Source organism: Rhinopithecus roxellana, chromosome 8 (assembly GCF_007565055.1).
Source record: "Rhinopithecus roxellana isolate Shanxi Qingling chromosome 8, ASM756505v1, whole genome shotgun sequence".
In the NCBI taxonomy this organism is placed as follows: domain Eukaryota; kingdom Metazoa; phylum Chordata; class Mammalia; order Primates; family Cercopithecidae; genus Rhinopithecus; species Rhinopithecus roxellana.
Genome location: NC_044556.1, coordinates 92,509,880 through 92,524,112, shown reverse-complemented (window position 1 = coordinate 92,524,112; position 14,233 = coordinate 92,509,880). Strand labels below are relative to the sequence as shown.

Here is a 14,233-nt window from a genome sequence, read left to right as displayed (position 1 = left end):
AAAAATTAATAAATAATGCACAAAACAGAGATCTCCCTGCTACGTAAGCACTAGTTGCTAAGCCAAGTATCTGAATGTTATTGCTTCTGTGAATATCCAGTTTAATTTTCTTTGCAGCAGAACTGAAAAGCTAGGGCCAATTTTAGAATCAAATCTTCAGTTTCTTAGAAGGGCCTCTCATAATACTTCAAGAACCAAATTCTTCTATTACTGTAATGTTGTTTGCAATTATACGAATCCTGCTTACTAATTCCAAAACCACTGTAAAATACTATGATATATATCATATAAAGTTGAACCAAAATATAATTTAACATTTAATAATTGCAAATATATTTATTACAATTTACAGATTAGTTGTTATATACACAAATATAATTTTAACTATAAAATCCCAACACACTAGTTACATTTAAATCATTGATCTGTAGAAGCCGATTTAGAGTCTTCTAGTCCCCTAACTTTACCTTCCTTAAATTATACAAAAATAAAATCTGATAGTTTTGATTTCAAGTCAAAGATGAAGAGGTGTTACATTTTATTACTCAGAAATGGAACTTTTACCTGTCTGTACAAAGCCTTTTACATGCTACATTGACACTTAAAGCACCATTAATAAGACTTTAAATGTGTAAAATGTTTAATTAAAACCTCCAAAGATTTTCTCTTTAAGATTATGGGGTTTAACTTTGTTCTAACTAGAATTGGGATGAAACAAGAATTTTGCTTTTTTCTCCTTCAGTCCAACTTTAAAATAGTCCTTTCTGTCCTTCTTATCAACTTCTGATCACTTCTTCCAAGGAGGTTAGTACATGAAAGACCTCTTAATCAAGCTTTCACATATTTGGTAGTGAGGTTAGAATCCCATGGGGAACAATTTTCCAAAATCCAATGAAAGATGTCTCATTATTTTCAAATACACAGAGGTGCTAGGTTTCAGAAACAGAAAACACACCGTAAGTCTCGGAAATAAAATGTTTTAGCTTGGTTTTAAAAGAATGCCTATTATGTTGTCAAAAGGCTTTTTTCAAGGCAAATGATGCCTGCTTGCCAATCGACATCACTGTTGCTTGAAACTAGCCTGTTTTCATGTTGTTAGACCATCCTGTAAATGCGCTCCCTATGATTACCTGAAGTGGAGGTGCACAAAACACACAGAATAAGGGCTCTGCAAAAACTTGACCAGCTTTTATAGTGTTGCATTCTCAATGTGTTTAATTATGAATATATAAACAGTGGAGGCAGTTCGTAGAACCAGATAGAAATAAAATAATGACCAGGTAGATTGTAAACTGAGGTAGTAACCCTGTAAGCACTTCTGATGAAAAATTCATTCCCACACTTAAATAAGTTCAAAACTAAGAGGTCACCTATTCTACTTATGTCTTCCATTACCTGTGACAGGAAGCACACAGAATGAAAGTAGACCACTGAAGAGTTAACAACCCCTCAGCCTAACTTATGTGTACCTTGTAAAGCTAAACACAAATAAACCAAACACAAGCAGTCAATGCGAAGACTTCAATTCAAAGTAAGCTTTGGGCTTAAGACTTTGTAGTCATTAATCTATACCTCTATCCTTTCCTGAAAGTAAAGGCCTTGCCATTACTTCTCTCCTTATTAAACAGTAGGACACAATAAACCTGGATACTGACTGAAGTTTATATTTTACATTTCAAATGTGAAAATTCAGAACTGCCCATTTCCAATTTTACAGTGGGATCCTGACAGGTTTTAAAAGTGACAGTGCTGAGGCATGATATTCGTTAACACTGGTTTTCTATTGAGAACATATACACCAAAACCAAATTGCTCTGAGATGTCTCCTATTTTCTTTCTAGGAAATTGTTAGGCTTTTAAGTTTAAAAAATAAATGATTATGATGTAATTATTACTTTCCAGAGTGTTCTGCAACAACTTCAACCTGTTAAGAGATACAAAGAACTATATTAAACTGGGAACTACAATAACATGTACAGAACCCTCTCCAAGGAACAGTTTCCAAAGAAATTAAATACATTAGATGTTAAAATTTGGTAGAAAGATGCAGCTTTCCCAAAGTAGTAAAGTACTGCACATACGGGTTTTGTGGCAATCCTTGGAAATATCCTAGGTATAACTTAATGTAGAAACAAAAGGTTAACACACATTTTCAACCCAAGTCATTTTTACAAGAAAAAAAGTGACACAAAATACTGTACTTTAAGTTGGTAGCATACACAAGGTTATTTTTCAGCCTAAGGTAGATAGGCCAAATCATTGAAATAAAAAAATATAGAAAAACATAAAAGCCCATTAACTTCTGAATTTTGGGAAAGAAACAAGAGCCCAAAGTTTTCAGATAGGCACACATAATTTAGATTGAAATGAAAATGGGCTTTAAGCCCTATAAATATTGTTTTCCAAGAAAATAAGTTTTGAAAGTGCAAAATGACAACTCAAAAAGGTCCCCTTTTTACCTCATGCATGCAAAGGACATTTAAAAGCACATCCAACTAAATCAAAAAAGGGAGGATTCGAAATTACACTAGTTCATCCTTCATTATCAGGGCTGGCTTCAAACCTGAATGTTTCTGAGTGGGATACGTTGGGAAAAAAAAAAAAAAAAAAAAAAAAACTAGATCCAAGTTACATTTCCTCTAAAAAAAAAAAAAAAAAGTCAAAGGACAGCTGCCAAGATTTGTTTTTAAAAGACACCTCTCAGGTAAGAGGTAGTGTATGCTAGGACTACAGGCTGCCAACTCATCTTAACATTGCTTGAAAACATTAAGTCCTTTGAAGCATGTTCCCTGGAGTCTATTAAACATTCTTTCTCTGTGCTCAAATGTCAAGCAATATCCAATAGCATCTTCTGTTTCTTGAATTCGTTTCTGGAACCTGCATCCATCCCTTGCAAATTCTTCCCATGGTCCTTTGCGATCCTCATCATCACTTATATAATACTCAGTAACTTCTTCAAGGAAGGTTACCTACAAAAACAAAGACTAATTTTAATACCTCTCTAGGATCTTACAATTAGCATTGAGGTCAATAACTCTTTATGCTACCAATTCTTTCAGAATATAGAATATCTTACTATTCCCAACTAAGAATAACGTCTTGTTCTTAGGAATATTTGGTTCCAGCTATATCTGAAGTTAAAAAAAAAAGTTCTGTCACACCTGTAATCCCAGCACTTTGGGAGGCAGAGGCAGGCGGATCACCTGAGGTCAGGAGTTCAAGACCAGCCTGATCAACATGGCGAAACCTTGTCTCTACTAAAAATACAAAAAAATTAGCCAGGCATGGTGGCTGCATGCCTGTAATCCCAGCTACTCAGGAGGCTGAGGCAGGAGAACAGCTTGAATCTGGGAAGTGGAGGTTGCAGTGAGCCAAGATCGCGCCACTGTACTCCAGCCTGGGCAACAAGAGCGAAACTCTGTCTCAAAAAAAAAAAAAAGGTCCTGATTAGATGGCATTTGGATAAAACAGTGAACAAACGTCACTTAAATATTTCATATAGAGACATATATCTTTCATTTATATATATATCCTTCATTTATCTATATCTGCATAATACACACACACAGTCGTCTGCCTCCACGCATCCTCCACCAGCCCTTGGCTTTTGGTGTTAATAAAATGAATCCAGATGGGGAATTGAATTTTTCATGCTGTTATTAACCCCTGCTATTTTTTAATCCTTAGGGAAATACAGTTCTGTGATATTCTTCCCTCAAAATGATAAGCAAAATATTTCTGAAAATAACCACCATATCCCCGGAGGTCACTGTTTTTATTATTGCATAAAGGCTTTAACAATATTTTTGCTGGCCGGGCGCGGTGGCTCAAGCCTGTAATCCCAGCACTTTGGGAGGCCGAGACGGGCGGATCATGAGGTCAGGAGATCGAGACCATCCTGGCTAACACGGTGAAACCCCGTCTCTACTAAAAAGTACAAAAAACTAGCCGGGCATGGTGGCGGGCGCCTGTAGTCCCAGCTACTCAGGAGGCTGAGGCAGGAGAATGGCGGGAACCCGGGAGGCGGAGCTTGCAGTGAGCTGAGATCCAGCCACTGCACTCCAGCCTGGGCGACAGAGCAAGACTCCGTCTCAAAAAAAAAAAAAAAAAAAAAAAAAAAAAAAAAACAACAATATTTTTGCTTACTTCTATTCTTTTTCCTTTTAGAAAATGTTTTCACTTTCCAACTTTTAAATCAACATGTAGTACTATTTTTGTATCATTACTTTGGCAATAACAATACACAAGACAAAAAGTTACTTAGTAAACAAAGTACAACAAAATTAGTATTTTTAATGCTGTTACTCTAAGAAACTTTGTAGTTAAGATTTCAAAAACCTTTGTATTCAATATGCTATCCTATATATGAAATTCTGATTCTAATATACATAATGACATGTAATGAATGACAATCCCTACTCATTACTACTTAATCACTACTTAATTTCTAATGAAGTTTCTTTCTAAGCTGTCGAACTCCAAAAGCAAATACTCGCTTTAAAGTATGTTTAATAGTTACATCAGCTAACCCCACTGTGGCCTACTACTTTCGTTCCCTTTACATCAGGCCAAGGGATGCCCCTGAGGACAATTAGCAGGTATGTAACACCTTACTAGTTATTGCATTCTAGTCTTGAATACTACTCATTCATTGTGTCATTAAGATAAATAATAAAAACGTACAGTGTTTATCATATACCAGCTCTTTTCAAAGAGCTTCACATTTTTATCCCATTTAATCCTCACATTAACCCTATGAGGTACGGATCATTATACAGATAAGAAAACAGAGGTAGAAGGGTTTTTTAGACTCACTACCCATCATCCTATATACTCCATATATTCCATACACCATACTCCATATATACCAATGACAGGTAGTCAAAGGCTGTCAAATAATTCTATCATATTCAGACATAATCATTTATAAATTCTGCTTCTAGTTCACAGTCAACAGTATCATCTACTCCACTCATTTCATTTTACTCAATGAGCAAGCTAAAATTAGACATGAGACTGGCCTGAGGTCTCTCAATAAGAGCTAGCATTTAAAGGCAAGGCAATAAATTCTGAATTTTATTTACTTGTCTCATTTAAATCTTGCAATAACTTGTACAATAGATATTATTATTTTTCCCATCAAGTAAGAGTGAATTGAGGCCATGAGAGTCAAGTAACTTGCCAGGTCTGGCTGCCTTCCAAATCTCTCCACCTTAACCACTGAGGAGTAGAGAACACGGGGCTCCAGCTGCCAAGTGCTCATTCCATTACCCCACTTTGTTTCTTACCTATTCACTCTAAATAGGTCATTTTGTCAAGGGCCCCTTAAAAGGACAGAGAGATGGCATTTACACAGTGTGAACTGAAATTTAATTTTTAACATGACTTATTCTGCCCTAAAGGTAAGACGTAAGATTATCACCATTTGGAGATATTTTCTACTCAGGAATAATTTCGAAGTATTAAGCTGGCCATTTGGAGCCAAGAGATTATGGCACTGTCCATCTGAAACTCCCCAGTGCGGCGGAAGCTGAGGTCAGTAATAACTCACCCACTATCTTCTCTTTCCAAGTAACGGCATAGGAAACTAAAAAAACTTTCCCTGTACAATAGACACCTTTCAGTTTGCGGAGAGTTCAATTAATAACTTTAGTTAAATCAACTATAAAGAAAAACAAACCAACTCAAAAGACTCCCAAAATAAGGTTAACCTGAAATTAGCCTGGGAATAGGAAGCAACTAGTCAAGATAAACCAAGTAAGTGGCCATTACTGCTTTTATTAATATTAACTATAGCTGACCACTGATAACTAGCACTGCGTTCCTAAGAAAAGGCAATACCATTTCCTGTATTGGCTTTGACTTTCCATTAAAGTCATGTAACGTCAAAACCACTGAAATTACTATTTTCTTTCATGGCAAATTGGACCAGATAAATCTGACTTGCTACTTGATATCATCATCCCTTTGGGTTGTAATGGGCAGGAATGAAGACACTCTCCTTATATGCAAACAAAATATTAAGTATTTGCAAACAACATACACTTAAAATCATTTTAAAACTCTATGGCTGTAACAGGACCTTTTCAATCTCTAGAAAAATTAAATCGTGTATACACAAAGTTTAATAGTCCATTAAAAAGTGTGAGAAGTTGAAGCTTGTAAGGAAACAGTCCAGAACTTCCAACCCAAAGAAAATTGGCACTTTCCTGCTAACATCTACACGCTGGTATGTTCGTTGTGGACAGCAACAATGTGCATGGGGGTGGGGAGTGAGGGAGAGGAGAAGGGTCATTTACATATTTCTCAATCCAAGTATATGAATTTAGAGGTCTTCCTCAAGAACACATGCACTCCTAAGCCTCCAAAGTCATGTTGCTATATTTAACCATATCAAAACAGTCAGAACATATCAGGCATGTTAAAAGACAAGAAACAAACCTTTTTTCTTTTGACATGTGTGTGTCTTCCTCCAGAAAGAACGTCACGCTGTACCGAGTCTGGACATTCACTTTCTTGGCTCCCCAACAGCTGCACCTTACAAGAAAGTAAGGTGTGACACTCAGAAATGGCCACAATGGACTCAGATGGGGTCTTTGAGTCACGACAGCCTTTCCCATTTTCCCCTGATGTTTGAAAAGGAGCCTTAAAATTTAAAGGGTTGTAAGGGTCATCAGAATTACAGAAAGAGTTCCACAGTTTGAGACTCTCTGCTTCATCTGCACTAGATTCCCAGTCATCTTCCTCCCCAGAACTATGCTCGGGGGTCTCAGGAAGGCTTCCAGACTGGGAGGAATTCTCTAGATCAGACTTGCCAGACAAATCCTTCTCTGAATCAGAAGGCTCTTCAGGAACAATTCTGGCAGCAGTCTGAATTGTTGCTGTAAAGTTCTGGGGATTATAAGGATCTACACTGTAGAAAGAGTTCCAAAGGTGAAGCCCTTCAGGGTCTTGCTCAAGGTCTGAGTCTGACAGTGAGCTATCACTATCAAAACCATCATCCTCAGCTTCCTCATCCCAATCCTCACCTTCTGGATCAGAACTTGTTTCCAGGTCACTCGATGCACCTCCCAAAATATAATCTATCAGTTTGTTACTACAAGCTGGTCTGGCAGAAATGGGAAGGTCATCTTTTAGGTATGAGTAATCAACTACACTTATTCGGCCCTCTCCAGGCTCCTTTTCCATAGGTATCTCACAAGATGGACAGCTCTCAGAAGGGCTCTGTTCTTCCAAAGCAAGTGGAACCTCTATAGTTAATAATTCTATTTTTTCTTCAGTGGATTCCTGGGTGGTTCCAGGAATGTCTTCAGCAGCAGGAACAAACTGTGTTGCGTTATCTCTGCAGTGTTTCGAATCCATCCGGAGAAGGTTGTGTTCCTCCTCCAGGCTGTGGTAGCCATTATCCTGGTCAGGGGTGGGTAACTCTTGCCCCTTGCTAGCCTGCTGAAGGAATTCCAGTCGTTTCATGCGAAGATGGTGAATTTCTGGTAGGCCTTCCGTAGAAAGAGGTGGACATCCCTGCCACGAGGCCGGAGTGAGCTCTGCACTCAGCGGCTGGGGATGACAATGGTCCTCTCTCAGGCAGCTGCTCTCTGGGGTTAGTGTCTGGAAGCCGACTAGCTCGCCATTTCCATCACTGTTCTGATAGCTGACTTCTAGCCTAGGAAAGCAGTCCAGGTAGGAGGGACTCAGCAAATAGGATACCACATTAAAAGTGTCTATGCGTTGAATGTTTAGAGGCCCAGAGAGCGAAGAGCCAAGTTCCCGGTCAGAGTACAGACGGGATTGAAGGCTACTGGGCAACAGCTCCACTCCCCCTAGCTGCTGCTCTAAGAGAAAAGCGTGTGCTGCAGGGTCCAAAGCACTTCCCTTGGCCTTAAGCTCCAATTCTAAGTCTGGGGGCGAACATTGCCAGTGGATCCCCTCCTCTAGCCAATCAAGGGGACTGGTGGCAGAGGAGTCTGAGGAGTCGAGCTTCAGCGAACTCAAAGATTGCTGCGCTGTGGAGGCGGCTGGTTTCTCCCGTCCCTTCAGGGATCTGTAGACTCCAGCAAAATCTAGCCATCTGGTCGGAAACATTCCACCGAAAAATTGGCTCCAAATTAGCACCTTCTGAAGCAATCCGGGGAGCGGCCCAAGGAGCTGGGAGAGCAGCTTCGTCCAGTAGCTGACCCGAGTCTCGGGCTGGGCAGAGGAAAGCAGTGTGGGGTCCCCGAAGTTTTCCGGGGCAAGAGGCGTCGGGAACTTAGAAGAGCCTGCTTGCGATCGCCGAAGGAAAAAGGGTGGCCAGAACCGGAAGCCCGCCCGAGGGCCAGGCCGTTTCCGCGATCCGCCTGTCTCAGGCTCCATCTCCTTTTCCTTGGCAGTTTCTCGGGTAGGGCCGCGGCGCTCAGCGGCTGGAGGTCGGACGGGATTCGGAGGAAACCTACAGAGTCTCGGCCTTGCCCAGCGGTGGCGTCGGTGCTCCAAGCCGATCTCCGAGCCAGCAGAAAAGCCACAGAGGGCAGCGGATGCGGCAGCGGGCGGCAGAACACAGGGAGAAACACCCCGCGCAGTACGCGGCGGCTGATGCGACTTCCATCCTGGCGGGAAAGGACGTTCCCTAGTCGGCTCGACGCTTCAACACCATCGGTAAGAGCCTGCCCACGGCCTCGGCGGTGGTTTTCTGAGTGACAGAGGGTCGAAGAACCCCTGAGCAACGCGACACCGGAAGGGCTAGGTAGGTTAGCTGGTGCGGTGGAAGCGAAGCCCAAAATGGCCGAGGGCCCGCGCGCCGGCAGGACACCCCCCAACCGCCGGAAGAGACGCAGGACTGCTGGGCGTCTACGCCACTAGCGCCGCGCCGCCCAAAGTCTCTCGCAAGGCCCCGGGGGGCGGGGCTTTCCGCCCACTTCCGTGTGGCCGCCGATTGGTCGCGCCGGATTTCCCTGTCGGCTTCCTTACTGGAGGTAGAGCCGCACGGTAGCGCGAGGTTGCATCAGCTGGCGGGATGCACGCATGCGCAGTTGTTTCTGTGTGGTCTCTTAGGCGACCGCCCCAACAGCCCTTTAGGCTAAGGGGCTTGGGTAGGAAAGGGGTTTTCAAGATAACCCGAGAATTTCCCGGAGGCGTTTTGATGGCCTAATACACAGTGACGTGTGTACAGTCATCGCCTCGTATGAAATGGGGATTAGTTCCAGGACGCCGTAGACACCAGAATCCGCAGATTCTGGTCAAGTCCCTTAGGTAAAATGTTGTAGTGTTTGCATATAACCTACATACACCTTCCCAGATACTTTAAATCATCCCCTAGATTAAGTAAATTACCTAATACAATGCAAGTGCTATGGAACTAGTTGTTATACTGTATTTATTTGCATTATGTTTTATTGTCATTATTTTTCCCGAATATTTTCAATCCATGGAAGGTGGAATGCCCCGTGGGCCAATTGTAGGGTTATCGTAGTCTTAATTTTTATTATTTATTTATTTGAGACAGGGTCTGGCTCTGTCGCCCAGGCTGGAGTGCAGTGGTGCGATCTCGGCTCACTGCAGCCTCAACCTCTTGTGCTCCAGTGAGCCTCCCACCTCAGCCTCCTGAGGAGCTGGGATTACAGGCTCGCACCACCACACCCAATTTTTTTTTTTTTTTTTTTTTTTTTTTGAGACGGAGTCCCACTCTGTCGCCAGGCTGGAGTGCAGTGGCGCTATCTCGGCTCACTGCAACCTCTGCCTCCCGGGTTCAAGCGATTCTTCTGCCTCAGCCTCCCAAGTAGCTGGTACTACAGGCACGTGCCACCACGCCCAGTTAGTTTTTTGTATTTTTGGCAGAGACAGGGTTTCACCATGTTGGCTAGGATGGTCTCCATCTCCTCACCTTATGATCTGCCCACCTCAGCCTCCGAAAGTGCTGAGATTACAGGCGTGAGCCACTGCGCTCAGCCAATTTTTGCATATTTTTGTGGAGACAGGGTTTCGTCGTGTTGCCCAGGTTGGTTTCAAACTCGGCTCAAGTTATCTCGTCCGCCTGGGCCTCCTAAAGTGCTGGGGTTACAGGCGTGAGCCACCGCGCCCAGCCTGACAGATATTTCAGGGTTCTCCTATTGTTGAGTACTATGTAGACGATCAACCTGAGATCTTACGTAAAAGGTGGGCAGTGCTGCGTAAATACATGTCTGGTATGGGGCAAACTAAATTCACAGAGAAGCAGCTCAGTTCCCAGAACTATTTACTCTCTTTTATGCTTCCAAGCAGGCAACATATTCAAATCATATTTATGAATACTTCCTTAGCAACCAGAACCACCGAATACAACACCCAAAAAGGAAATGTGGACCACTATCCTTTGAAAAAAAAACAAATGGTAATTTTAATTGCTGTATTTGATTCTCTCTTGTGAGTTTGGTCTTAGCTCATTTATTTATTTCTGCCAAAACTTTGTAAATAGATACTCCTGAAGTCAAGTATCAATTACAGAGGGAGGGTGACAGTTATGAGCACTAGAGACAGCAGAAAAATCTTGTAAGGAGCCAGAAGGAGACCAGCAGCTCTTCCTGCCTTACTGGGCCTATTCAAGAACAATCACTTCTTTTTCTTTCTTTTTTTGTTTGTTTGTTTGTTTGAGACCGAGTCTCGCTCTGTTGCCCAGGCTGTAGTGCAGTGGTGTGATCTCTGCTCACTGCAACCTCTGCCTTCCTGGGATCAAACTATTCTCCTGCCCTGGCCTCCCTAGTAGCTAGGACTATAGGCGCCTGCCACCACGCCTGTCTAACTTTTGTATTTTCAGTAGAGACGGGGTTTCACCCTGTTAGCCAGAACGGTCTCGATCTCCTGACCTCGTGATCCGCCTGCCTCAGCCTCCCAAAGTGCTGGGATTACAGGTGTGAGCCACCATGCCCGGCACAACCACTTCTTTCTAGGAAGCCAAGAGGACCTCAGTTTCTGTTGTTTACCCTGTATTATTATCCATACCTCTGGAAAATCTCAATCCTAAGAACTTCAGAAAAATGTATTAATAATAGAGGTCAGTTTCATAATAGAGATCCAAGTAGGTAAATTTGTTACCGGAAGCCTGTTTCTTGTAAAGTGAGGCTAGTAATTCCTCTTTCAATGCGTTGGTAAGAAAACTAGGTTTTCTCAATGCCTAGCCTAGACAGAGTAGGAGCACAATGATTAGCTAATATTCTTGTATGGTTCTGCTTCACAGTCTTCAGTTGTTTCCTCATTGCCTGCAGAATAAAGGCTCTATTCAGCCTGTCCTCCCACTGTACTCTTCCATCCTCCTCTGTCACTTATCTTCCTAGGAACACTGGACTTACCTATACTCCTTGTTTCCTGCCTTTACTCATGCTGTTTCTCAGCCAAGAAAAGCTTCACCTTTCCTGTTATATACCTACTCATCCTTCAAGATTCAATTCAAATGTCAGCTTCTCCTTGAAGCCTTCGTTGACCTTTTCAGCCAGAATTAATGGATCCCTCACAGCGTTTATATTATTCTGCTCTATTAGAGCACTTAACACATTGCATTACATATACCTGTAAATGTTCTCTCTTGCTGGTCCCTGAACTCCTTGAGGGCTGTATCCAACTATCTAGCAAAGTGGTTCCCAAAGTATGGTGTGGGCACCCCTGGAGATCCTGCTTTGAAACCCTTTCAGAGAGTCCTTAAGGCCAAAAATATTTTCATAATAATTCTAAGCTTTTTTAACTCTCATTTTCTCATGCATGTACAGTGAAGTTTTCTAGAAGATACATGCTGTGTGATCTGGCAACAGAATGAATGCAAAAACAGATAGATATGAGATTCTAGCCATTTTATATTAAGCCAGATACTAAAGACATTTGGAAGAAATGTAAGACAATGCCACTTTTCTTGCTAAGCTTTTTTATGTTTTGAAAAATAATTGAACATTACCAGCCTGGGCAACATGACGAAACCCTGTCTCTACAAAACATATAAAAATTAGCCAGGCATGATGGTGCACGCCTATGGTCCCAGCTACTCAGGAGGCTGAGGTGGGAGGATCGCTCGAGTCTGGGAGGCAGAGGTTGCAGTGAGCCAAGATTGTACCACTGCACTGCAGCCTAGGCAACAGAGTGAGATCCTGCCTCAAAAAAAAAAAAAAAAATTAACATGTAATTGGTTTATTATTTTTAAATGAATTTTAAAATTTTATTGTATTTTTTGTTAAAGACAGGGTTTCATATGTTGCCCAGACTGGAGTGTGGTGGGTATTCACAGGAGCAATCACAGCACACTATGGCCTTGAATTCCTGGGGTCAAGCAGTTCTCCTGCTTCAGCCTCCCAAGTAGCTGGAACTACAGGTGCACACCACCACACCCAACCTAAATGAGTATTTTTCAGTTCCTCAGTTTTGAATTCATAAATAGGAAATATTGATAGATATAAACCACATAAAGGCATAAAGTTATTTGGGGTCCTTAGTAGTTTTTTTTTTGAGACAGGATCTTGCTGTATTGCCCAGGCTGGAGTGTGGTGCAATCACAGCTCACTGTACCCTTGATCTCCCAGGCTCAAGCAATCCTCCCACTCAGCCTCCCAAGTTGTTGGCATGGCAGGTGTGTACCACCACATCTGTTGTTTTCTTTTTTTCATTTTATTATTATACTTTTGAGATGGAGTCTCGCTCTGTTGCCCATGCTGGAGTGCAGTGGTGCAATCTCAGCTCACTGCAAACTCCACCTCCTAGGTTCAAGCGATTCTCCTGCCTCAGCCTCCCAAGTAGCTGGGATTACAGGCACCCACCACCACGCCTGGCTAATTTTTGTATTTTTTAGTAGAGACAGTTTCACCAGGTTGGCCAAGTTAGGATTTCTTTTCTTGTTAGTAGAGATGAGGTTTCGCTATGTTGCCCAGGCTGGTCTCAAACTCCTGAGCTCAAGCAATTTGCCTGCCTCGGCCTCCCAAAGTGCAGGGATTACAGGCATGAGCCAGCACACCTGGCTGGGGCCCTCAATAATTTTTAAGAGTATAAACTTTCCTCTTAGACCAAAAAGTTTAAGAACCACTGAGGTAGTATGTTGACTGGCACATAATAGGCACCCAATAAATGTTTGTTGAATGAATGGAAGAGTAATAATACTTTAAAATAATGTCATCTTCCTTAAGACCAAGCCCCTTGCATTCCATTGTCAACTTTGTCACCAACTGACACCACATACCCCTGAAAACAATTTCTTAAAACTTTCTTGAATGGAACTCCCCTTCCCTATGTAGTCATTGGATATATAATTTTTATTCTTCTTTATGTTAGAAGTTGATCTAGAGAGGGAAAATGTAATCATAAAGTATTTGGGCTAGGCATGGTGGCTCACACCTGTAATCCTAGCACTTGGGAGGTGGGCCAACTGCTTGAGCCCAAGAGTTCAAGACCAGCCTGAGCAACATATGGCAAAACCCTGCCTCTACAAAAAATTCACCAGGTGTGGTGGTGTGCACCTGTGTTCCCAGGCACTCGGGAGATTGAGGTGGGAGGATCACTTAAGCCCAGGAGGTTGAGGCTGCATGAGCTGAGAACATGCCACCACACTCCAGTCTGGGTGACAGAGACCTTGTCTTGAAAGAAAAAGGGATGGAAGAAAGAAAAGAAAGAAGAAAGAGGGAGGGAGGGAGGGAGGGAAGGCAGGAAAGAAAGAGAAAGAGAAAAAAGGAAAGGAAAGGAAGAATGGAAGGAAGGGAGGGGGGAAAGGAAGGAAGGGAAGGAGGGAGGGAGGGAGGGAAAGAAAGAAAAGAAAGAGAGAGAGAAAGAAAGAAAGAAGGAAAGAAGGAAGGAAGAGAAGGAAGGAAGGGAGGGAGGGAGAAGGAAGGAAGGGAAGGAAGAAAGGAAGAACTATAGGAGGGGAGGGAAGGAAGGAGGGAGGGGAGGGAGGAGGGAAGGGAGGAGGTGAGGGGAGGGGAAGGGAGGGGGAAGGGAGTGCACAGGGGAGGGGAGAAGGCAAGAAGGGAGGGAAAGGAAAGAACTTGAGCAACAGCCTACAAGTTTATGAAAAAAAAGTTTAAAAAATTAAAATATTTGAGAGCTACCTCTGAGAATATGTGACTTTGCCTTGTTCGTCTCAGCTGGAAAAGTGTGACTCAGCCTTCCCAAGCCTGTGAGAGGGCAGAGGGAGGCCAGATCTGTACACAGAGATAACATGTTGCCAAGCCTGTGTGCAGGCTGGTGAAGACAAAAAGTCCTTCTGTTGGCAAGCTGACTGGCACTTTGGCCGGAAAAAATTAAAACCTCAGTT

The 14,233-nt window shown here is 42.5% G+C and overlaps 1 protein-coding gene across 1 annotated transcript; it reads right to left on the bottom strand.

Annotated features, from left to right (window-relative positions):
• Positions 1–304: 304 nt before the first annotated feature.
• PPP1R15B (protein phosphatase 1 regulatory subunit 15B) lies at positions 305–9,367 on the bottom strand. The gene is made up of 2 exons (XM_010369790.2): positions 6,442–9,367; positions 305–2,969 (listed from the first exon to the last, which is right to left on the bottom strand). The coding sequence occupies exons 1-2, from the start codon at positions 8,350–8,352 to the stop codon at positions 2,748–2,750; spliced, it is 2,133 nt and encodes a 710-aa protein (XP_010368092.1). The 5' UTR covers positions 8,353–9,367; the 3' UTR covers positions 305–2,747.
• Between the last annotated feature and the right edge of the window lie 4,866 nt (positions 9,368–14,233).